Source organism: Camelina sativa, chromosome 8 (assembly GCF_030686135.1).
Source record: "Camelina sativa cultivar CO46 ecotype springtype chromosome 8, ASM3068613v1".
NCBI lineage: Eukaryota > Viridiplantae > Streptophyta > Magnoliopsida > Brassicales > Brassicaceae > Camelina > Camelina sativa.
The window spans coordinates 18,858,285-18,880,619 of NC_141887.1; the positions used below are offsets into that span (position 1 = coordinate 18,858,285).

At 37.1% G+C, this 22,335-nt stretch overlaps 3 protein-coding genes, 1 non-coding gene and 1 pseudogene across 5 annotated transcripts; 3 read left to right on the forward strand and 2 right to left on the reverse strand.

Moving 5' to 3' along the window:
* Positions 1 to 889: 889 nt before the first annotated feature.
* On the forward strand, positions 890 to 2,371 carry LOC147940154 (uncharacterized). Its single transcript, XM_087461170.1, has 2 exons — positions 890 to 1,333; positions 1,409 to 2,371. The coding sequence occupies exons 1-2, from the start codon at positions 890 to 892 to the stop codon at positions 2,369 to 2,371; spliced, it is 1,407 nt and encodes a 468-aa protein (XP_087317296.1).
* Positions 2,372 to 7,132: 4,761 nt separating this feature from the next.
* Positions 7,133 to 7,247, forward strand: LOC147940155 (U5 spliceosomal RNA). Its single transcript, XR_015564917.1, has one exon. It is a non-coding gene; the product is annotated as a U5 spliceosomal RNA (small nuclear RNA).
* A 1,747-nt stretch (positions 7,248 to 8,994) lies between these two features.
* LOC147940156 (U2 spliceosomal RNA) lies at positions 8,995 to 9,213 on the forward strand (annotated as a pseudogene).
* Positions 9,214 to 9,451: 238 nt separating this feature from the next.
* On the reverse strand, positions 9,452 to 12,619 carry LOC104707264 (type I inositol polyphosphate 5-phosphatase 1-like). 2 transcript variants are annotated; one of them, XM_087460444.1, is made up of 10 exons: positions 12,206 to 12,619; positions 11,937 to 12,102; positions 11,816 to 11,845; positions 11,651 to 11,723; positions 11,414 to 11,518; positions 10,585 to 11,335; positions 10,310 to 10,500; positions 10,126 to 10,234; positions 9,909 to 10,051; positions 9,452 to 9,815 (listed from the first exon to the last, which is right to left on the reverse strand). In XM_087460444.1, exons 1-10 carry the CDS (start codon positions 12,239 to 12,241, stop codon positions 9,617 to 9,619), a joined length of 1,803 nt encoding a protein of 600 aa, XP_087316570.1. In that variant the 5' UTR covers positions 12,242 to 12,619; the 3' UTR covers positions 9,452 to 9,616. The 2 variants fall into 2 exon arrangements, with proteins under 2 accessions (XP_087316570.1, XP_087316571.1); XM_087460445.1 differs by having other exon boundaries at positions 11,414 to 11,522; positions 12,206 to 12,487.
* Positions 12,620 to 12,957: 338 nt separating this feature from the next.
* LOC147940157 (uncharacterized) lies at positions 12,958 to 13,702 on the reverse strand. Its single transcript, XM_087461171.1, has 2 exons — positions 13,505 to 13,702; positions 12,958 to 13,335 (listed from the first exon to the last, which is right to left on the reverse strand). The coding sequence occupies exons 1-2, from the start codon at positions 13,700 to 13,702 to the stop codon at positions 12,958 to 12,960; spliced, it is 576 nt and encodes a 191-aa protein (XP_087317297.1).
* Positions 13,703 to 22,335: the final 8,633 nt, after the last annotated feature.

The window sequence follows — 22,335 nt, forward strand, 5'->3', positions numbered from 1 at the left end:
TGCTGCGGAGACCCAACCAGCGATACAATCAGTTCCTCTATGGGTGACGTTAAAGAACATTCCGCCTACGATTTTCACGGATAAGGTCCTTGAATTTTTGTCAAGTGTTGTGGTTAAACCTATTAGGTTGCACCCGAAGACAGAGGCTTGAGTTAGTTTTGACAAAGCGCAAATCTTGGTTGAAGCAGACTTAACAAAGCGCAAATCAAAGGTGAGCTGGACTTTATCATCAAGTACTCTTATCCAATTGGCTGCCTTCTCACTGTAAATGTTGCAAAAAGTAGGGACATCTGAGTGTTTCTTGTGTGTCTTTTGTTGTTGTGAAGCATAATTTACCTGTTCATTTGGAGGCTGTTCACATAGAGAAAGTGAGTAATCCGGTTTCTCCTCTTGAGAAGACCATTGTTACAGAGATTCCCCCGACGGTGGACGAATCTAGCATGGTTGCTGTAGGGGATCAGGATCAGAGAAGGAGGCGGAGGAGGGATGGATTACTCTGAGAACTCGTCGTAGCAGTCCTGTTGGACATAATTGAGTTTTGTATAACATAAAGTCACATTTGTATAAGTTAGTTTCTAGTTAAGAGTCGTGATGTTTAGATTGTGTCGTATTGTCTAAACGTCACAAGTAGAAGAGATGGAACTCTTATTTGCGTCTGTTGTTTTATCTATTTAAGCATCGAAACGATGATGTAAAAAACAAGTTTTTCAGTTTATTAATAAAACCACAAGTTTCTCAAATCCTCTGTTTTGTCTTCTATAAAACAGAGAATAAATACACTTGTTTTGTTCTTTGTGAGAGAGAAGCTTTTTGCTTCTAACATGGTATCAGAGCCCTACTGATTCCAGGGCCTATTCAAGTAAAAATTTCAAGCAACGAAACAGAGAAGATGGAGACGACATCTCATCAAGTGATTCCCATATTCGATGGGGATAATTATGCTTTCTGGCAAATAAAGATGAAGACCATCTTAAGAACGAGAAAATTATGGGAAGTAGTGGAGACCGGTGTTTCAACTAAGCCGATGGAAGGAGATCATTCTCCAGAAGCACTGCAATTGAAAAATAAATGGGAGGACTCATCATCGAAGGATCTAATGGCACTGCAACTCTTGCAAACTGTCGTCACAGATCAAATATTTCCTCGTATAGCACCAGCAGTCACGTCGAAGGATGCTTGGAGTGCATTGAAAACAGAGTTTGAAGGATCTCCACAAGTACGGTTGATCAATTTGCAATCGTTGAGAAGGGAGTATGAAAACTTAAAGATGAACGAAGGAGACAACATAAAAGTTTTCACAGAGAAGCTGATTGATTTGGGAAATCAATTAAGGGTTCATGGTGAAGAGAAGACGGACTATCAAATTGTCCAGAAAAATTCTCATATCTCTCCCTCAAAGATTTGACAGTATTGTCGCTATGATGGAGCAAACGAAGGATCTAACGTCGTTGTCGGTGACGGAGTTGATAGGACGTTGAAAGCACATGAGCGGTGTGTATCACTTCGAGAAGAACAATCAACGGAAGGAGTGTTCTATGGAGAAGACAAACGTCGAAAGAAGGCTGATAAGTGGTGTGGTGTTTGCAAATGTAACAATCACAATGAGAGTGATTGTTGGATGAAGAAGAACAAGAAAGGTGTTCTTTCGCAACAAGTCTTTAACAGTGAGAGAAAATGTTTTGTGTGTAACAAACCAGGACATTTAGCCAAAAATTGCAAACTAAGAAGAACCGAGGGAGGGGATCTAAGTCTAGAAGAGACAGATGATGAGGATCACATGCTGTTCAGTATGGTTGAAGAAGAAGTATCATCAAAAGTAAAAGATGAGACATGGTTAGTTGACAGTGGATGCACTAATCATATGACCAAGGAAGTGAAATACTTCATCACTCTTGATAAGAGGATAAAGGTTCCAATCAAAGTGGGGAATGGGCAATGTGTAATGACGGTAGGAAAAGGAAAAATCCAAGTGATGACAAGCCAAGGAGAGAAAATCATCAAAGAGGTGTTTCTAGTGCCGGGTTTAGCGAGAAATCTATTGACTGTGTCTCAAACGATATCAAATGGATATGGAGTCCTATTTGAAGATGATAGGTGTGTCATCAATAATCCTCAAGGGAGAAGGAGATTGAACATTCAGATGAAGCATAAGAGTTTTCCATTTAGATGGAATAACTCAGACGCAAGTGCCTTACTTGCGAGGGAAGAAGAAGGGTGTTTGAACGTGGTGGATGAAGAAGAATTCGAGATCAAAGGCAAGGAAGAAGCTTGGAGCGAGACAATCGTGGAGTCAAAGAGGAAAGTTAGAACTGCGAGACAAGTGTGGAGTCAAAGAGAAACTCAATTAAGGAGGAGTGTCGGACATAATTGAGTTTTGTATAACATAAAGTCACATTTGTATAAGTTAGTTTCTAGTTAAGAGTCGTGCTGTTTAGATCCATTAAGCTCAAGGATCAGGAGGATGATTTTTTTTTGCTCTTTTATTTATGCTATGAACATGGTGGAGGAGAGGAAAGTGTTATGGCAGGAGTTACAAGATCAGTATGACTCTCTAATCTTGAGGAGTAAACCTTGGATTTTGTTTGGTGACTTTAATGAGACTTTAGATATGGATAAAGACTCGCATGTGGATGACAATCCAATGGTAACCTCTAGAATGAGGGATTTGCAGGACATCGTAAATTATTGCTCTTTTGTCGGATATGGCGAATCATTGTCCTCTATACACATGGTGTAACAAGTGGGAAAATGATTTGATATTAAAGAAGCTGGATAGAGTGATGACAAGTGATGTTTAGATACGTTCGTACCCGCATGCATACAGTGCGTTCGGGGCTGGAGGCTGCTCAGACCATTTGCAGAGCCGGCGCTAACAATTAGTGGGCCGCAAGCCCAAAAAAATTTAGGCTAACAAATTAACGAAAAATAAAACAGAAGCAAAAGTGATACTGAGTCAAACCCATTACCAAAGCATCAATATTTACACCTTCTACCAATTGAACTAAAGGAGATTTCAGAAAATTTGGGGCTGAAATATTACTTATCCCATAAATGGCCGCAAGCACATGCTTGGCTTGCTTGGCCTCAAGGCCGGCTATGACCATTTTCACTGTTGAATCATGTTGAGAGGTGAAGCAGTTGGGACTACTCGTCGGAAGCCATTCAAGTTTTTAAATGTGCTAACGACCATGGTGGAGTTCATACCTCTGGTGGACAGCTACTAGCGTTAGACGCAACCCTTGTTTTTACCCTTATCAACTCTATTTTACTTCTCTAAAAATTTGAAAGCGCTGAAACCGTTGTTATGGAAGCTAGCTAACGAGCAGATGGGTCATCTTGTCAATTGTACAAAGGAGGCCTATGAGACTTTATGTCAAAAGCAGCAGGAGAATTTAGCTAGTCCTACTGTGGAGGCGATGGAAGCAGAGAACGTTGCTTATCATTGGTGGGAGTTCTTGGCAGGCTTGGAGGAGAGATATCTTAAACAAAATTCAAAGCTCCACTGGTTGCAGGTGGGGGATAAAAACAATAAAGTTTTTTATAGGGAGGTAATGGCTCGGGCAGCTATAAATGGTATCAAAGAGATAGAAATGTCTTGATGGGACAATGGTGTTGCAACGGTGTGACAACCCATCCCGTGGACCCCACTAGCCCCACGCTCGCCGCCCCCATGGACCCCAAGCTGGTCCTGTAGGGCATCGATCCTAACCCCTCATCGTGGAAAGGAAACTACATCTAAATCCACCAGTAGGTTATTGGTGTGCCAGGCGTTCCTCGAACCCTGGTTCCCACCCTTTAACAACCCTCCCACGAGACAGGTTGTCACAAACGGGAAGAGATCAAAGCCAAGTCTGAAAGGCATTTCCGTGAATTTTTGCAGTTTGTTCCAAGTAGTTTTGAGGGTAGTACAGTTGCAGAGTTATAGATGCTTCTTCTGTTTCCCTGTTCAGAACAAGATCACCAACATCTTACATGTATGGTCACGGGAAAAAATTAAGCGGTTACTATTTTCTATGCCAAATGATAAATCTCTGGGTCCTGATGGGTTCACCTCTAAACTTTATAAAGCAGCCTAGGACTTGATAAGTACTGAGTTTGTAATGGTGGTGCAGTCTTTCTTTGCAAAGGGGTTTCTCCCCTAGGGGATTAACTCAACTATACTAGCGCTTATTCCCAAAAGATTATAAGCAAATGAAATGAAGGATTACCATCTAATCTCTTCCTGCAGTTTCCTCTATAAAGTTATATCAAATATTTTGGCTAATCGCCTCAAACAAATACTCCCTAAGTTCTTCTCAAGAAATCAATCGGTGTTTGTAAATGATCGCCTACTGATTGAGAACCTTCTCCTTTCCATAGAACTAGTAAAGGAATACCATAAATATTCTATATCAGGCCGCTTTGCAATAAAGATTGATATATCAAAGGCTTTCGATTATGTTCAATGGTCGTTTCTTTCCAAAGTGCTATCTGCCATGCATTTCCCACCAAAGTTCATTCACTGGATCATGTTATGTGTCACCACGGCCTCTTTCTCTTTTCAAGTGAATGGTGAGCTAGCGGGTTTTTTTTCTGAAGTTCGCGGGGTTTAAGACAGGTTTGCGCTCTATCGTCGTATTTATTTGTTATTTATATGGAGGTTCTTACAAATAAGTTGGACAAGGCAGCTCGTGCAACTCGGTTTGGGTACCATCCTAGCTACAAAAGCATAGGCCTCACTCATTTGAGCTTTGCTGATGATCTCATGGTTCTTTTGGATGGAAAGGTTTGGTCTATTGAAGGGATTACAGCGGTGTTCGACGATTTTGCAAGGCTCTCGGGGTTAAAAATTAGCATGGAGAAGTCTACCCTCTACTTGGCTGGCATTACACAGTTGACTGCTGAGTGTAGTGCTGCTCGGTTCCCTTTATTTGTGGTTCGTCTCCCAGTCCGTTATTTAGGCCTCCCGTTGGTCACCAAACAGCTTTCCATTGCAAACACGTTCCCATTAACGGAACAGATTCAGAAGCGTATAGGATCATGTACTGCACGCTCTCTCTCATTTGCAGGTCGCTTAAATCTTATCTCTTTTGTGCTTTGGAGTATATGTAGCTTCTGGTTGGTTGCGTTTCGACTCCCTAGCAACTGCATTGACAGACTCAATTCGAGATGTTAGCTTTCCTTTGGTCTGGCATAGATATGAGTACTCACATAGCAAAAGTTTCTTGGGAAACAGTTTTCAAACCAAAGGCAGAGGGTGGACTAGGATTACGGTTGTTACGAGAGGTGAATAAAGTTAGTTTTCTAAAACTAGTGCGGCGAGTTATTTCTCATTGCAGCTCCCTTTAGGTTCGGTGGGTGTGTGTGAATCTCCTTAAGCAACAATCGTTCTGGTCGATCCAGAGTAGCTCAAGCTTTGGGTTTTGGGTCTGGCCGAAACTGCTAAAGTATCGGGACATAGCTAAATCGTTGTGCAAGGTTGAGGTGGAGAATGGGGAGCTCACTTCTTTTTGGTATGACGATTGGTCTTCTGTGAAGTGCCTTATTGATGTTGGGGGTGAGCGCGGGTTCATAGACATGGGAATTCGCAGAGATAGCATTGTGGCAAAGGCTTGGCCGCACGTCGTTGGCGGCAGAATAGAGTGGGACATCTGAATGAGATGGAGGATGCTTTGCTTGCTCAGTGGCAAAAAAGACAGGACACACCCGATAAGGTGTTGTGGAAAGGATGAAATATTTGTTTTAGGTTAGCTTTCTTGACAAGGGACACTTGGAATCATGTTCGAACAAAGTCGACTACAGTGGCTTGGCACAAGGGAGTGTGGTTTGCTCACGCATCACCAAAGTATTCCTTCTGTGTGTGGCTTGCTGCCCATGATCGGTTATCAACGGGTGCTTGTATAGTCTCTTGGAATGTAGGAGCAATAGGGACTTGTTCTTTGCCAACAGACATTGGAAACTCGTGATCATCTGTTTTTCTCCTATAGTTTTGCTTCAGAGATATGGTTTGCTCTTGCGTGGGTCTCCTCGGGTCCAGGTATACCACTGACTGGTCTTTTTTGCTTGAGTACATTTCGAACCACGATCATCGCCGTGTGGAAGGCTTTCTCATTTGATGTCTTTCAAGCAGTCATTCACACTATTTGGATGGAACAAAACTATCGACGGGATGGAGAGGCAATTAAAACTGCGTTGTACATCATTGGTTGGCTTGACAAGCAAGTTAAGAATCAGATTATAGCAATCAGATAAATGGGGGATCGGAGATATGACGACACATATCAAATGTGGCTGCATTCAAGACCTTTGGCTTTTTCCTAAAATTTTGTTTTGATCATTTCTATTAATATCAGACAACTCTCTTAAACACAAAAGCATGAGTTGTAACAAAGTATATTTTTTCTTTGAATATAATTTAAAATTACATTAAAAAAAGATATATCGCGGCGATAATGATGGAAAAATGCTTTTTGTAATGATATTGTTGGTACTGAAATCGGCTAACCGAATTTAAGCCCAAGAAGGCAGCTCGGCCTAGTGAGGCCCAAGGCCCATTCAGGGGAGGCGGCCCAGAAGAAAATGGCCGAGTTGAGCGTGTGAAGTGGGGGAGTTCAGAGTTTGCCAAGGGAATCTAATCAAAGGGCTTGATGCACATGATCCAGATCGATCAGTAATTAATGAGAATTGCGGAGTTGGCGGAGCAATATTAGCGTTACACTTAATGTTGGAAATCGAATATAAAGTAGCAAAAACATTGTAAAAGGGGATTTACGAAAATAGGGAAAACGAGCAACTTGTAATAAAAACTTTCTGTTCAGCTAATATATTCAGTTTGGAAATCAACACGTGAATAGCACCTCCACACAATGTCCTCAGGTTAACCGGGTAGTGTGGACCTCGACCACCACATATATTATCCTCAGAAAAAGGAAAATATTTTATTCACCGACGTTAATTATGTATAAATAGTTTGCATTATTGGACTTTCACTTCTGGAGCCGGCTGCTTCTTTTCCTTTTCGGGCTGTTCGCAGAGGCAGTCTGACAGGTTCCCCTTTTAAAGTTATTTTTGGGTTTCGTAGCCATTGGTTTTTGTCCTACATCGTCAAGCAGCAAAACATAGATTCAGATACACTTCGTAGAATAGCATGTGGAGCCGTGTGGTGAGCATAAAACGAATTATTCTTTTGCATTTTACTAAAGAATACTGTCTACTCTCCGTGCTAAACGACATACACCTATATTTGGAAGGATTTAAAAAAAAACCCATCAATTCTTTTTTAAATTTAAAATTTCATTCATCTCCCAAAATGAGTTGGGCTGAGAAATACAATTTTGATCCAGTTACAAAAAAGGTTAATTCTAAAAGTCGCTAGAAAAAAGAGAAAATCTCAGATCCTGCTGAAACAGTTCAATTGCTTTATCTAAAAATTTATTTGACCGGAAGCAGAGAGTCCATAGCATTAATTCCGGCGTATTTAAGGTCCACAATCACCCAAAACCAAAGACGGTAGAATCCAGTTTCCGCCAATGGTCCTTTTCCGACGAGCCACCAACCCACAACAGACCTCCTAATATGCTCAACTCTCCGACAGCCGGCTCTGCGTATTTAGATCCTAACCTAGCAATCTAACAACCTCAGATCTATACCTTCTCTCCCAGACCTTAGCTTCTCCGATCTCCCCTGAGCATGAACTAAGAAAACTGGTCCGATGAACACAAAACCACGGCAGTTACAGCGGTATATGGCTCACTCCAACCCTCTGCAACAATAATCTGCAACAGTCATCTAAGATTTAAAAATACCTACTGTTGACCACCAAGACGAACAGCGCTTTCCCACCTCTCCTTTGTCGACTTCCGCCGTAGCAACAAAATCCAGATTGACGAGCGAGCCATGAGGCTCCTCTCCGGTGTCTTCAAACCAGATCTCGACTACGAAGCTCCTCTTTCGTCAGATCGGAACCACAACTACATCGACAGAAGGAGAACCCTGCCATCGCTGACAACAAAATAGAACATGCTCACTCCTGGATCTCTCTTGAATTAATCTTGACCGCTGAACATGAGGACCAAAAGAACTAATATATTAGGGGGAGGGAGAAGAAGCCTCATCGTCGGAATGACACACGAAGAGTTCAACCCCTCAGATCTACTATGATGGTTAGGGTTTCTATTTTTAAGAGAGAAAGAGGTCGGAGCGTTTGCCTCTCAACGACCCTTTTTTTACCCCAACCTCCCCCCCTCCCCCCAATCAATTCGTGAGTTCTTTTTTTTTTCTTCAAGAATTGAATTTGAGTTCAAAACCCAGCAATCCATAGTGTATGTTTCTATAAAAAAATTATGTTAATTATTAATTATGACAAGAAATTGAGTACGGGAAGGTGGAATTTATGTTTCATCTTAAAAAGGAGAATTATCCCACTTCGACGAGGAATAGAAAGAGAAGACTAATGTTGGAGCTATAAAAATGAAGCTGAGTAGGACAATAAAAGTCATACCTTTCTCGGCCTTTAGACTAAGTTTGGGAAAGCGGCCAAAATCAATCTCAAGTATTTGTCAAACACTTTTTATATCTAGACGATCAATATCCTGCAAATAGCAACCTGAACTGTGTTAAATTTTAATTTTCCTACGGAAACTATATGAAATGTTGTTAATTTCGAACTGTATTGAGATGAAGTTTAACCGTGTTGAGTCAGACGACTCGTGGCATCCACATAACACTGCGATTGACTAAAACGACGTCGTTTTAGTTATTTTTTGGTGTGTTGTGATTACTAAGAAGAAATGTCTAAAACGACGTCGTTTTAATTAGTCGGTGTGCCATGTGGACACCTAAGGTCATCTAACTCATCACCGTTACACTCCGACTTAATACAGTTCAAACAGATGTTGAAATTGATAACATTTCATGTAGTTTAGGTAGCAAATTTGAATTTTAACACTGTTCAGATTGTTATTTGCATAGTATTAAAATTTAGGTATGAAAAAGCGTTTGACAAATGGTTGAGTTTGATTTTGGTCATTTTTCCATCAAGTATAGTATCTGTTCTTTATCAGTTTAGTATCTCACATGTAAGGACACTGTCCCCCTTGATATTTTGACTCTATTTTTTAAGGGGAGAGCCCAATGTGGCAGTTCACTGTCCGGGTTCTTGAGCGTCGCCTATGTCCGGGTTCTTGAGCGTCGCCTATGCGTTGCACCACTGCGAAGGCTTTTGGCGCATCCTAACACTCCTAACAGTTAAAAATTTTCTCTCCCTTCTACTCTATGTAGCATTGTTTGTTCATGAAGAATAACAGTGTAGGTATACTATAATTTGGGTTCTAACCTTATAACTGGATCTCACATTCACTTCTGGAGAAGAGCTTCGATTTCCATAGTCGTCCGTTAATGTTACTTGGATCGCATGTTACCACTAGTCACTCATATTGAGATGTAGTATTAGTCTTCTCTTTCACGCTAACACTTTTACACACCGTTCCAACTTTGTGTATTTCACGCTAACACTTTTATACACCGTTCCAACTTCCAACTTTAAACATAGACGTTTCTTTGAAGCCACATTTTAAAAATAGAATATATGAACAGCAAGTCATTTGCAAAGAAAAATGGATCAGACTCTAGCATAGAGCTAATCATGTACAAAAGCTTCATGGCTATCAATTTCTGCATTGGTGAGCGTGAGCGTACGCTGAAGCTTCCGAGGAGAGAAAACTTCAACCTCTACCACAAATGTAGCTGTGACCGGCCGGTGATCAGAGAGTTTAATTTCACTTCTTCTGTAACTCATAAGCTTCATTCCTTTCCCATACCATATAATGCGGTCACACCTGAATAAAAATTCAGTTTTAAGTACATATGATATTTTATAATAATGCATTATCACAAATTATTTGTAGTGAGTGTGTGAGAGCGGTACATACCAGGCTGGTGTCCGTTTCCCTGACTTGGGATCGTTTCCTCCGTAGTTTTCTGAATCAAATTCGTATTTGTAAGTTGGTGGAAAATCTAGTGTCCCTTCTGACCATCCCTCGAATACACGACCTTGTCTCATTTCTCTTGTAAGCTAACCAAAGATTAATAAGATATGAGTTGAAATAAAGTCATGTTTATTAATATGGAACTAGAAACCGTACGTACCTGGTCCTTCTCAGTTAACTTCTTCCAGTCCTTTCTTGCAATAAGTTCATGTGTCTTCTCATACGATAAATTTATCCGATAGTTCAGATCTCCCAGCCATATTATTCTTCTGTAGAACAAACATTCATCTTGTTTAAGAGTTTATATCAAGAAGATAGTGCAACTATGAGGAATAAAAGCATACTCGTGATCACGGATGCTTCTTGGAAGTCTCGTCGCGCTAAGAGAATGAGGATGAAACTGCGTTCTTCGGTGTATGTCGCTAACATCAGCGTTTCTTTTTCTGTGATCTCCATCTTTTTCCCCTGATGCTAAATGTGTGCATACAAAACAAAAAGGTGTCTGATAGACTGACATGCTCACAGACACAGATCCCTGTAAAAGTCCAAAATGTGAATTGTTATAATCCTCTCAAGGTGTACTCATAAATCAAGCTTAACAAAGAGAACTATTGAAGACCTTGTTACCAATGTAGCCCATAACGCCAACACCAACAGTAGAAACACTAAGGTTTCGTATATGTTTACGTAAGCTCCTTCGTACCCAAATGGTGAGAAAAACCCCAACCATCTGTTTACTTACAATCCTTACATACGATGGTTTTCTCACATTCATAAGAGGCTTGAGGTCTAAATCCGAAAGTAGAGGCGTCTTGTTCTCTCCATTCTTGTTGGCAGTTGCTTTGAAAGAGCTATAATTTTTAAAAGGCTTTAAGGAACAACGTCTTTCCCGAACATGTTGATTTAACAATCTCAATGGAGGTTCTGGCCAACTCAAACCAACTCTTTCGGAGTAACTAAACCATCGGCTTAAACTTTTTGCACGTGTGGAACCCTTCTCCAGCTGCATAGAAAACAACCTGTCCAACGTCTTTGGCGATGAGAATTGCCTTTGCAGATACTCTTGTCTTGGCAAGCAAGATCTCTTATCGTAATTAGTGTCCACAATACCATCATCGAAGCTAAAGTTCTCATTAACCGAATGAATCACATTGCAAGTATCAAAAGCCATATCTTCTACTACATCAGTGACTTCTTCAAATGGCTTAAACTTGGACGGAGAAGGCGGATCACTGTAACTTACTATCTTAACCTTTCTAGGTCGAATCCTATTTAGAGCATCACGTATAGTATCTTCCCATTCAGAAGCAGGCCGGTCATCTTCAATACCAAAAATGTTGCCAGCGTTTAGTGGAACAATCTCCTGAAGACTGGAAAAAAAAAACTAAAAACAAATCAAGAAACAGCGAACATGTTAGAACTAAGACAAATTCATGTGGAAACCGTACCCAAGGACATAAATGTCTGCAGGTTCGATGGTGTCAACCCAACCATCAATATCTAAGTCAGCAGGTGGAACTCTTCCTCCAACATTCCAAGTTCCAACACAGATTCTAGCTACACCAAAACCACATTACCAAAGTACTCACTATGGGTGAAGTAAAGCCACCACATACATAAAATAGGCTATTGCACAAAAACTAAAGACTTCAAACCAAATCTCAAAAATTAGAATATCAAAAGACCTGATTGCTTTAGTGTCCATATACTGTCCCCTAAACGTTTCTGAATTCCTTCTCCTTAACCTTGGTTCAGAATCTAAAACATTCCACAAAAACAAAACTTATCTAAGAATATAATCAAATCCGCCAATTTCGAGGTTCGTGTTTACGGGTGTAGAGCACATTTACCATCATTGTCAACATGATCTTCTTCAATTGCTGTAACTCAAAAACAAGATTTTTCGAATTAGCAACCAAAATGGGTTTATACATAACTGAGTAAAATTTTGTAATTTCCTAAAAACTAAACCTTCAATGTCAGAATGAGCAACACTATCATCATCATCATCAGTAACAGGGGAATGATCTGATTCAGTAGCTGAGATATTAAACCATTTGCGTAGGAGAAAACGAGCCCAGTAGAGCTGTAAGCAAGACGAAGAAGCAGAACAACATACTGTTGTAGCCCAACCCTTCTGCAAATTCCAACTCCATTACACACACACACAAATTCAAGAAACCCCTAAAATATGAAAAACAGAGCATAGTGAAGACAAAAAAACAGAGATCTGAGCGTACCTCTGTTGGCTGCAATTGGGATCGTCCAGGCGCCATAGAACTCTTCTTAAGACAAAATCTAATCAAAAGCAAAGAAGTGAGGAGAGGAGACGGTTGAAAGATATTAACGAACCATTGTTTGTTGTTGGTTTTTGACTTTGTGGTGGTTTTGTTGAAGTGTAAATTCAGACAGAACACAAAAGTTGTGATTAAGCATTAATCAGGGAATTAGCCGGCGTTTAGGATGGTGATTGCTGATTGGTTGACCTGAACTATTTCTTCTATAGAATTTAAAATTGTTTTAATTTGGAATTCTTTTGTTTGTCAATTTCTACTAAAAGGAACCTAAAACAGGGGAGGAGGAACTAGGATTTAGGAACCATCTAAAAGCCGCTAGAGAACAAAAATAAACAGGCCCTCGAAGAAGAATGGGGCAGCTCTAAAGTGTAAGTGTATCAGGAATGTACCAATTATTGTATATATTTTCTTGAGGTGGAAAAATGTGACTCAATTTAGCAAAAGACAAAAGTGTTAAAAACAATTTCTCCAACTAATTTTCTTCACATTAATTAATTTGATATTTAGAGAATTTCTTAAAAAGCTAGCAATGTAAAAAATGTGCGTATTTTATGTATTTATGTATTTTATATGTACTCTTTTTCTTATTTGCAAATGTTATTTCCAGTTTGAATACTGGTTTTTAAAACTAATATGTACAATTATTTGTAATAAAACTCTTCTTTTTTTTTTTACAACAAGTGTAGAAGATTAGCTCAGGAGAGCCAATTGGGAACAGAATTGTTTACAAAAGTAATATCATATGGTTGCGTACGAACTTGTCGTCCCAAATTATCTGCAAGTACATTATCCTTTCTAGAAATCAAATTCAAGGAGAAGCTCGAGAACTCTGCCATGTCCACCTTGATGTCATCAAGATAAGCTGAAAAGGTTGGCCAGTTGGAGGGAGAAGACACCATCTTCACCAAATCTGAACAGTCTGTATAAAAAGTCACATCCAAAAAATCGTGACCTATCATGCATCGCATAGCCCAAACAAAAGTTTCGACTTCAGCATGGAGAGGATAGACTACATCGGAAGTTTGAGGCGCCCATGAGCGGAGAGGGCCCCTGAGACGACCGACAAACCCAGCCTGCACCAGCAAGCCTATTCGTATCCTTCAACGACCCATCAACAAAACAACGAAAACCCGTGAAGACTGAAGGGAGCTGACCCGCCCCCCCTCCCCACCCCGGCCTAATAACAAATCATGGACAAACGGAAAAAATCTCGTCTTTCTCACCCTGAGCCTCTGATCATGCCTGCGCTTCACTCACCGCTAACCGTGCCACTTCATCCAGCCATTTAAGCTCATTCTTAAAAACCTTTGCGTTTCGAGCTTTCCAAATATACCATAAAATCCAAGGAAAAACTGGGACTTGAGATCCTGGATTTTGTGCCCCTAAGAAATAATCCATATTTGCAAATACCGAAACCGTGGGAAACACGAGGGTGCCCATTGGAACATTAAAAAGGGCCCAATCCTGCTGCAATGGCGGACACTCATTTATTATGAATTTTATGTCAAATATTTTTTTATGTTAGCAATATAATGAATGGTTTAAAGACAATAATAAATTCAGTAGAGTTTTAACTGATAATATAGACATTGGTCATCTATGGTAGTGACGTCAAGATCGTGAGACACGAGATGGAACATCAATGCAGATTGCAGAAGAATCTCTTATGTCAAAACTCAAAAAAGATCAGGAAAAAAAATCATCACTTTACTTTATTTTCTTTTTGTTTAAGACATTTTTTTCTTTAATACGCCCATACAAATGACATCGTTGACAAAATTTGTCAAAGTTTATATGTCAGATCAAATAAATGTTTTTGTTTCTTTCATTTGTTTTAATATTTTAGTTAAAGTCAAAGTCAATATTAAGCCTAAGCATTTTAACCGAATCTGAAACCCGAACCCGAACCCAACCCGAAATAGGCAGTTCGGTTCGAATTCGGATTTAGTTTCTTTGAAATTCGAATATCCGATCGGGTTCGGGTATTATCCGATATCCGAAGTAGATCCGAATTAACTCGAAATAAATACAAAAATGATTCAAAGTGGGTTTGAACCCATAACCTTAGGCATTTACTGGTGCATCATAACCAGTTTGCCACCTTAGTTATTCTGTCATAATATGAAAACATAAATTATTTATATATATATTTATACATGTATTCTAAAATTGACTTATTTTTTTTCTTTGTCAATCAACAGAACCTATAATCGTTTTATTTTTTTACTAGGAGAGTAACCCGCATGCCTGTGCGGGCAAGAATTAAATAGAAAAAAAAATCTAAATTAATTGTCCAAATTTTTAAAGTAAAGTTTTGTTATTTTTTATAATGTTGAAAATTTGTAATTAATTTCGTATCTAAAACTTTAAATTTCATGGACAAATAAATAATAATAGTTAATAAGATGTTTATTATAGTTGTCTATAATATATATATGTAAACTTTTAATTAAGATTTTGAAGCCCATTTGCAAATTTTTAAATATTTAATGAGCCCAATACATTTGTTCTGGATAGTTTAAATTAGGTTGAATAATTATTTGGGCCAAAAGATTTCTTAATTTCGTGAAGACAATTGAGATAATTTAGAAAAGCAACCCATAAAAGGGTTTCTAGTACTTGTTCATAGAAGGGTTTCTAGTACTTGTTCAATAGGAATACAACTAAAATGAAACAGGAAATGAGACGGGACAAACACAAAACATAAACAAGAGTTTCTGGGTATGAGCTCGAACAAGCACTCGATCGTGTGATGATCGAGTACAGGGTCGAGTTGAGAAATACGAGAAACAGAGCAAAACACACAAAACAACAAGACAAAAGTAAATCAAACAACGAGCAATCAACAAGATTTAAACTAAGAAATCAATAGACAAGGAAGGTCTTGAGGAGGGATTCATGGGCTGGAATATGGATTATGGTCATCTAACTTGGTCAACAAATCTCAAACAACATGAGCTAATCTCTAGACAATGATCTCCTAGAACATGTTAATCCACTCTCATGGCAAAAACAATCAAGCTCATATATTTCTAAACTAGTTCTCACATAGCAAAGAACATATAAAAGCAAGCACTAAGCAACAAATCATTTATGTCAAAAATCAAACAAGACATCTAATCTCTTAGCATGCCTAATGATAATCTCTAGATCTAGCCTTATCTTGCAACCTAGACATTGGTGTGATGCTAAGAAACTTAAAATCAAATCCTACCCTCTCAGTTATAGGATCAACATAGAGTACATCTAGCCTAGAAGAGATCTATAACAATCAAGCTTGACCTAGCTAAACAAACCTCAACCACAATCCAGCCTAACACATCCTCAAGATCCTAAGCAACTACTCACAAATGCTAAACATGATGAACAAAGTCATAAACCCAGAAAATAACGAAACTTGCATCATTAGAAAGATAAAGCAGATATCTACAATATTGAAGAAGGAATTAAACTCGAATTCTTTATACTTTGAGAATTATTGAACAAACAAGTATGAAGAAATCTCTTGTTTTCTCCTTTAAAAGTAGAACAAAATCTAAAAAATGTAAAAAAACAAAAAGCATAAATTCCCAAAAGGATAAAAACTAAGTTTTTAGATTTTCTCCAAGGTGGCTCTCTGGTGGCTGAAGGGTACAAGGCCCTTTTATAGAAAAAGTAGTGGAAGCCCTAAAAATGCTAAAAGACAAAATAGCTAGGCGGCTCGGTCAACTCGACCTAGTGCTCGGTTGAGTGACTGGTCGAGTTGGCTCTTCTTGTGCTCCTTCCACTCGGTCGAGTCCTTCTCCGCACACGGTCGAGTGTATGGTCGAGTGGAACTCCGGACCTTGATTCTTCACCTCTAACTCCCTTGCTTTCTTCTCTTGATAGCTTCACTCCTCTTCAGCATTGCTTCCATGCTCTTTAGGCTCCAAAATCACCTGTTTATGCAAGAAAATATGCAAATGCAATGCAACTATACTCTAATGCATGAACAGTCCTAAAAGCTATGGAAATATGGTGAAACTAGATAGCAAATGATGCAAAAGAGGTGAAAATACTAAGGGAAAACAAGGTAAAATATATGAACATCATGCTTCTTAAAGATTTCCACTTGTATTAATTGATAAATCATCCGGAATTACTATCTCCACATCCCCACAATCTAACTCGTTGATTTTGCCATCCCTGATATCAAGAAGCCACTTTGAAAAAGTAGCAAGAGCACCTGTATCCATACTATTATGTGCCTTGCGAAGTCTCAAATTTTCGGTAAGTTTAAGAACTTTACAACTATTCCAAAGAACAGATGAGTTGATAGATGCTAAAACTGTCGCTACCCTTCCTCCTTCTGTAATAACTGGTAGTATCTGTCTAAAATCACCTCCTAACACAACAACTTTACCTCCAAAAATCTTGTCACACCTCATCATATCTCGCAAACTCCTATCTAAACTCGTCCCATATTATGAGCTTTGCTTCTCTAATTAAGTCAGCAAGATCAGATTCAGCATCTATCGAACACACAGAATATTCATTAAGATTGATTGGAATACCAAATCTTGAATGAGCCGTTCTACCTCCTTCCAAAAGCAAAGCAGCTATACCACTTGAAGCAACTTTAAGAACAATATTACCTTTAGACCTTATATCAGCACCAAGAATAGTCCACATGAAAGTTTTCCCAGTACCACCAAAACCATGGACAAAAAACATATCACCTTTGTTGTGATTAACAGAGTGAATGATTTCTTCATAAACACGTCTCTGCTCATCAGTTAGCATAGGTAACAACTTATCGTACAATTCATGTTGTTTATGAGGCTTATATATTCTCTCATATGCGATAAGCCTATTTACTCCCGTGTTCATTATACTATCATCTGGTTTAGGCATTTTCTCGAAGGCCGTAAGAGATGTCCCATTCGATCGTAACATAAGTTCTATTTCAGTTAAACATATATTTTCTATCTGAGCCCGTGTCAACATTAGACCTACCACAGTAATGTTAAAAAACTTAATTATAATTTTGTCTTTCGAAAAATGAAACAAAATAATATTTTGATGTACCTGGATCGTTCCTGTTTCTCCTTTCTTTAAACAAAATATCCTCACACAAGATGTCTTTTGTTTCATTCCAAACTTCAAGAGGAACAATTAAACTCTTTGTATGCAGTAGGATCGCAAATAACTTCCTTAAAAATTCCCCAAAACACCATTCACCTGCTTCATTTATAGCTGCAATGTACTCCTTATCGTCATCCAGTAATCCCAATGCATAGCAAGCTTCTTGAAAAAACCTTATAAAGAACACCATTGACTGTTTTTAAATAGTCAAAGCTTGTTGGTCATGGAATTTTATTAAGCAAAACTCGCAAGTAATAGGCTTGTCCTACAGAAGGCGGTACGTACGTAATCCTGCCTATTGCAAAACTTTTCCGTTTTTCTGACCTTGGCTTCCAAAGTTTTTTTCTCCTATTCCACACAAATTTAGATGGAAATTCAGCATATGTGAGTTCTCTGGCTTGGGGATAAATCTTGTTGCATTCCATCCAGCCCAAAAATTTAGAAGTTCTATTTGTTGTACGGTGCAAAACATCTTCTATTGGATCATCCTCGTTGTAAATAGCCAATTCTTGTCCTGGAAGATGAAACGGGAGTTTTTCTATTGGTGTAGTACGATAACAAATCGGAAAAGCAAAAATTCGCCAAGAAGCCTCACATGCAGATACATATCTAAAAAATCTCGGATTAGTTAGTCACGTTTTTAAAATTTTAAAAAGTTTAAATAATTAAATATGAGAATGTTTGACAATTTGAATAAACTGTTACCTGCAATTGAAAAACTTTTTAATTTCATTCTCCTGATCTTCTTCTCCTACTTTGGCTCTTATATAGTCCGGACCTTTAGTGATGTACTTGAACAAATACTTTACTGAACGTGTCTGATTGCACCACTCAACATTGATATGAGCACGAAAACGGAGGGACAAATCACGATTATAGGGAATAACGTAACTATTATCGTATTGAAAACCCCTTTTTTCCACAACTCTCCCATCGTTTCGTCGTCTATATATTGGGTAACCAGCATCGTCGACAATAGTATTATCCATGAATGGTTTTGGGAAGAATTTAGTGCATTTCCCATTATGCATGCAGACACTATCTCTGTTCATAGGACCACACAGACCATGGATCATCACATCAGAAACAACTTCGTATAAATACTTATCCACCTCTTTATCAGGAATTTCAGCGCTTATGAATTTATCAATGTCGTCTATACGCATAAAATTCCCTCATGGTAACCGTTTTCCTTTTACGTCCACGGGTATCCACGAACCCTATATTGATGCCTAATTTGAAACCATCTTCACCATAAGGGAACAACAATGGGTATTGTAAAGGCAAGTATGCGGGATGAAGCTCACTTATCCTCTATAAATTTCCCGAACGACTTTCTATAACAATGTCACGTTTATTCACACCAGCCGTAAAATCTCCGGGTATTAGAGCAGCAACCTCTTTTCTTGTAGGAAGATTATGAGTTCTTGCATCAGTAGTTCTTTCTGAAGGTAACATTAATCGCAAACCTTCGCTACCGTCCTCCATATTAAATCTTTCACGTGCCGATTTAAACGCCCTAACATGCGGGTTATGACTATCAAGCATTTTTTTTAAGAGTTCAACAATCTCAGATCTTAAATCTCCCGAAGATCCAGATGTTCTATATCAACGACAAAACACATAAATTTATAATAATCATGATTAGTAGAATATAACAAATATTAAAGATATTTAACATATTTTAAGATATGAATAATATATATATATATATGTGTATATAACAATATTAACAATTACCTAACTGCAGAGATTCTATTCGCTACTTCGTTACATACGTCATGTATATATAATTGCAAGAACATTGGTTCCTTGCCAGGCTATGGTAAAATATCACCAATACGATGATAGTTTTCTCCGCACATCTGGAATAGATATGGTCCTTTACCATTATTTATAGAATGGTTAATTTTTCCACCTAACGATGTGAACAAAAACATCATGTTGTATGCTCGTATGTTATCACAGAAGTTTTTACCCCTGTCATCGTTATTATAAAACAACGATAATAACGTTTTAGGTGCAGTCTTCAAGGTAGGAAGTGTTACTTTGCCACGATGGCAACACAGTGAAAAATCCGGCTTTGCCTTTTTAGTCTGTTTATTCACCCGTTCTCCATACCACATATATGCTCCACAATTATCACATAAAAATAAGGATCTCCATCATCATAATAACCTACATATATTTTTCAATAAAAATATTTTAAATATGTATTAGTTAAATACATATTTACAAATCTATCATATAACCAATCAGATATGCATCGAGTAATACCATTATTGAGTAACTTAGCTTTTACGGGAGGAAAGCCAAGAAACATATCAGATGTCGCATTGTTATCATTAATCTCGAATGAATTCCCATCAGTAGAGCTATCTGAATCACTTTCATCGTTCGTACCCGAATCAGTTGCGACGAAACATGCGAAATCTTCCTGTAGTCCGGGAAGAAGAAAATTTTCTGTATAGGTAACGATTGGATTAGTTATTTAGTATATATATATATATATATTTATTTATTTATTTTAAAATTCTTTTACGAACATATAACCTTTTTCTTCTTTTGTGCCCTTTTAGACTTCAGTATTTGCATTCTTTTGAACCTTGCCGTCTTATGTGGATCAGGATACTGAAAATTCAATGCATTCGTAAATGCAGGTAGATTTATCGTAGAACTAACACCTTTAATTCAATATTATTGCGTACGATCTATTAGTTTTGAATGAAACATATCTCTTAATGTAAAGAATTGAAAATGTCTGTACGTTTTCTAGAGACGACATGTGTCGATACATTCTTCCTCCGATATGGAATCTTCGAAGGTCTCATTATAATACGTCAAGTGTAGCGATCTGCAAAATGAAAATCAAACTACGATCAAGAATTCATATAATCGAGTAATTATGACCATTTTAGTATGAATTTCGCTGTTAGGTCTGTTTATATAAGAAGACGGTGACGTATATATTCTGTAAACTAAAATGTACTAATTATTGATATATACGAATATTGACATATGTTTCTATATATCCTCTTAACTTTTTTGATAATTTTTTTAAACTTATGTTATTTATCTTTCCAATTATGTATGGGGATCTCTAATACGTATTTTTTGAGATTTACTTTCTTGGTCTTTATCAATATATTTTTTTGTTATATTTCCTTAATCTTTAATATCATTATCGGATCATAATTGAACCATTATTTTTAATATAATATTGTTCTAATTTATATATTATAATTGTTATAACAAATCAATTATATCAACTTATAATTTAATTTTTCCATTAGTAACATTATACTATTATCGAACTTTTCGCTGGATTGTCATATCATAATTATTATTAAAAAGGTAATTTTATTGTGTTATCAAAACTAACACTCGAGAAACATATGAAAGTGATAATATCCCTTCAAAAATCAAAACGAATTATAAGAACATCATGATAATAATTATAAATAAAAATAGATATTATTATTAAATATTTAAATTAAAATTTAAATTCAAAACAATTTTTGAAAGTCAATCTTTTGTCATGTTAGATCTTTGCATCCATATCTTGTTCTTCTCACACCAGATAGATCCATAAACACCCTTATCATATGTGTTAATTGACTCATTGATAGTCATCATATTGTATTCCATCCAAGTATGAAATTGAGATTTCTTGTTCGTTGATTTCAATATACTATCTTCACCGTCAACAATGGAATTTTGAACGTTAAGATGCGCCAATGAGTTCTCTTTAGAAGATCTTGATTCTTTACTGGTTTGTCTGGATTTTTTTTAACTGGTTCCAGAATGCTATCCTCACAAAAGAAAACAAATTGTTCTGGTTGAAGTTGCGAACGTAGTGCATCTTCATCAGCAACTGAACTTTTCTTGGTGGATCGACGAACTCCAGATGGACGTTTCATTATGATTCTGCACATATACATTTGAAACATGTGAATGTAAATTTACAATAATACAAAATAATATAAAATCTTGATTTTTGCGTTACCTTTTACGTCAAACAGCAAGAACTCAAGAATTGTTTCAGTTTTTTTTTTCTAGTTGACATGGTACAATAATAAGACTTATATATATATATATATATATATATATAACATGTAGAAGATAAGTTTTTTACATTTGATAATATTATATTTCCTAAAATTTCGTATTGAATAAGCACAATATTCAGAATACCATTAAGTTTTTAATATAAAAAATTTTGTTAACATATTCGTTAATGATCATTTTCCTAAATTCTCGTATTGAATATTCAGACTATTAAATTTAGCCTTTTATTTTTAACGTATTATCATTATTTTTGGAATTTTGATTTATTTCAAAATAGTTTTACTTTGGGGTATAGAGATATCCTAACTATAATTATTTCCCAAACGATTATATAGTATGTTTTTTTATTTATGTCACATTATGTATATAAATATAATATTTATTTATTTCTAACATAATTATAGTAAATGACTAAAATAAATTTTAACCAATACCAAAACGTCAAGATGTTTTGAAGCGATTGAAATTGTCTAAAATAATTTAAACTTTTGTTTCAAAAAATAAACCAAGAAAAAGTCTAAAATAAATTTAAACCAATATCATGTTTTGAAGTTTTGATTCTTTTCATTGTCTTCATGCTATGACCCCCGTTCGACCCAACATTGCTTTTTGTATGATCTCTCTTAGATAAAGACAAACTCATTTCAGCTGGTGCGATTTGCAACTTATGATCGTCGACATCCGAAGAATTATTTGAAAGTTCATTCCTTCCATAGAGTTCCTACATTGAAATTATATACATTTGAGATTTAAAAGATATAGAATTCATAATGGTATTATGGGTATTTGTTTTTTTTTCATTAGTACCTTGCCAAATTGCACAACCATGTCATCCTTTTCCCAAAACTTTTCGACAACATAAGCAGATTTGTCGCTTTTTAAATTATCGATTGTAATCGAAA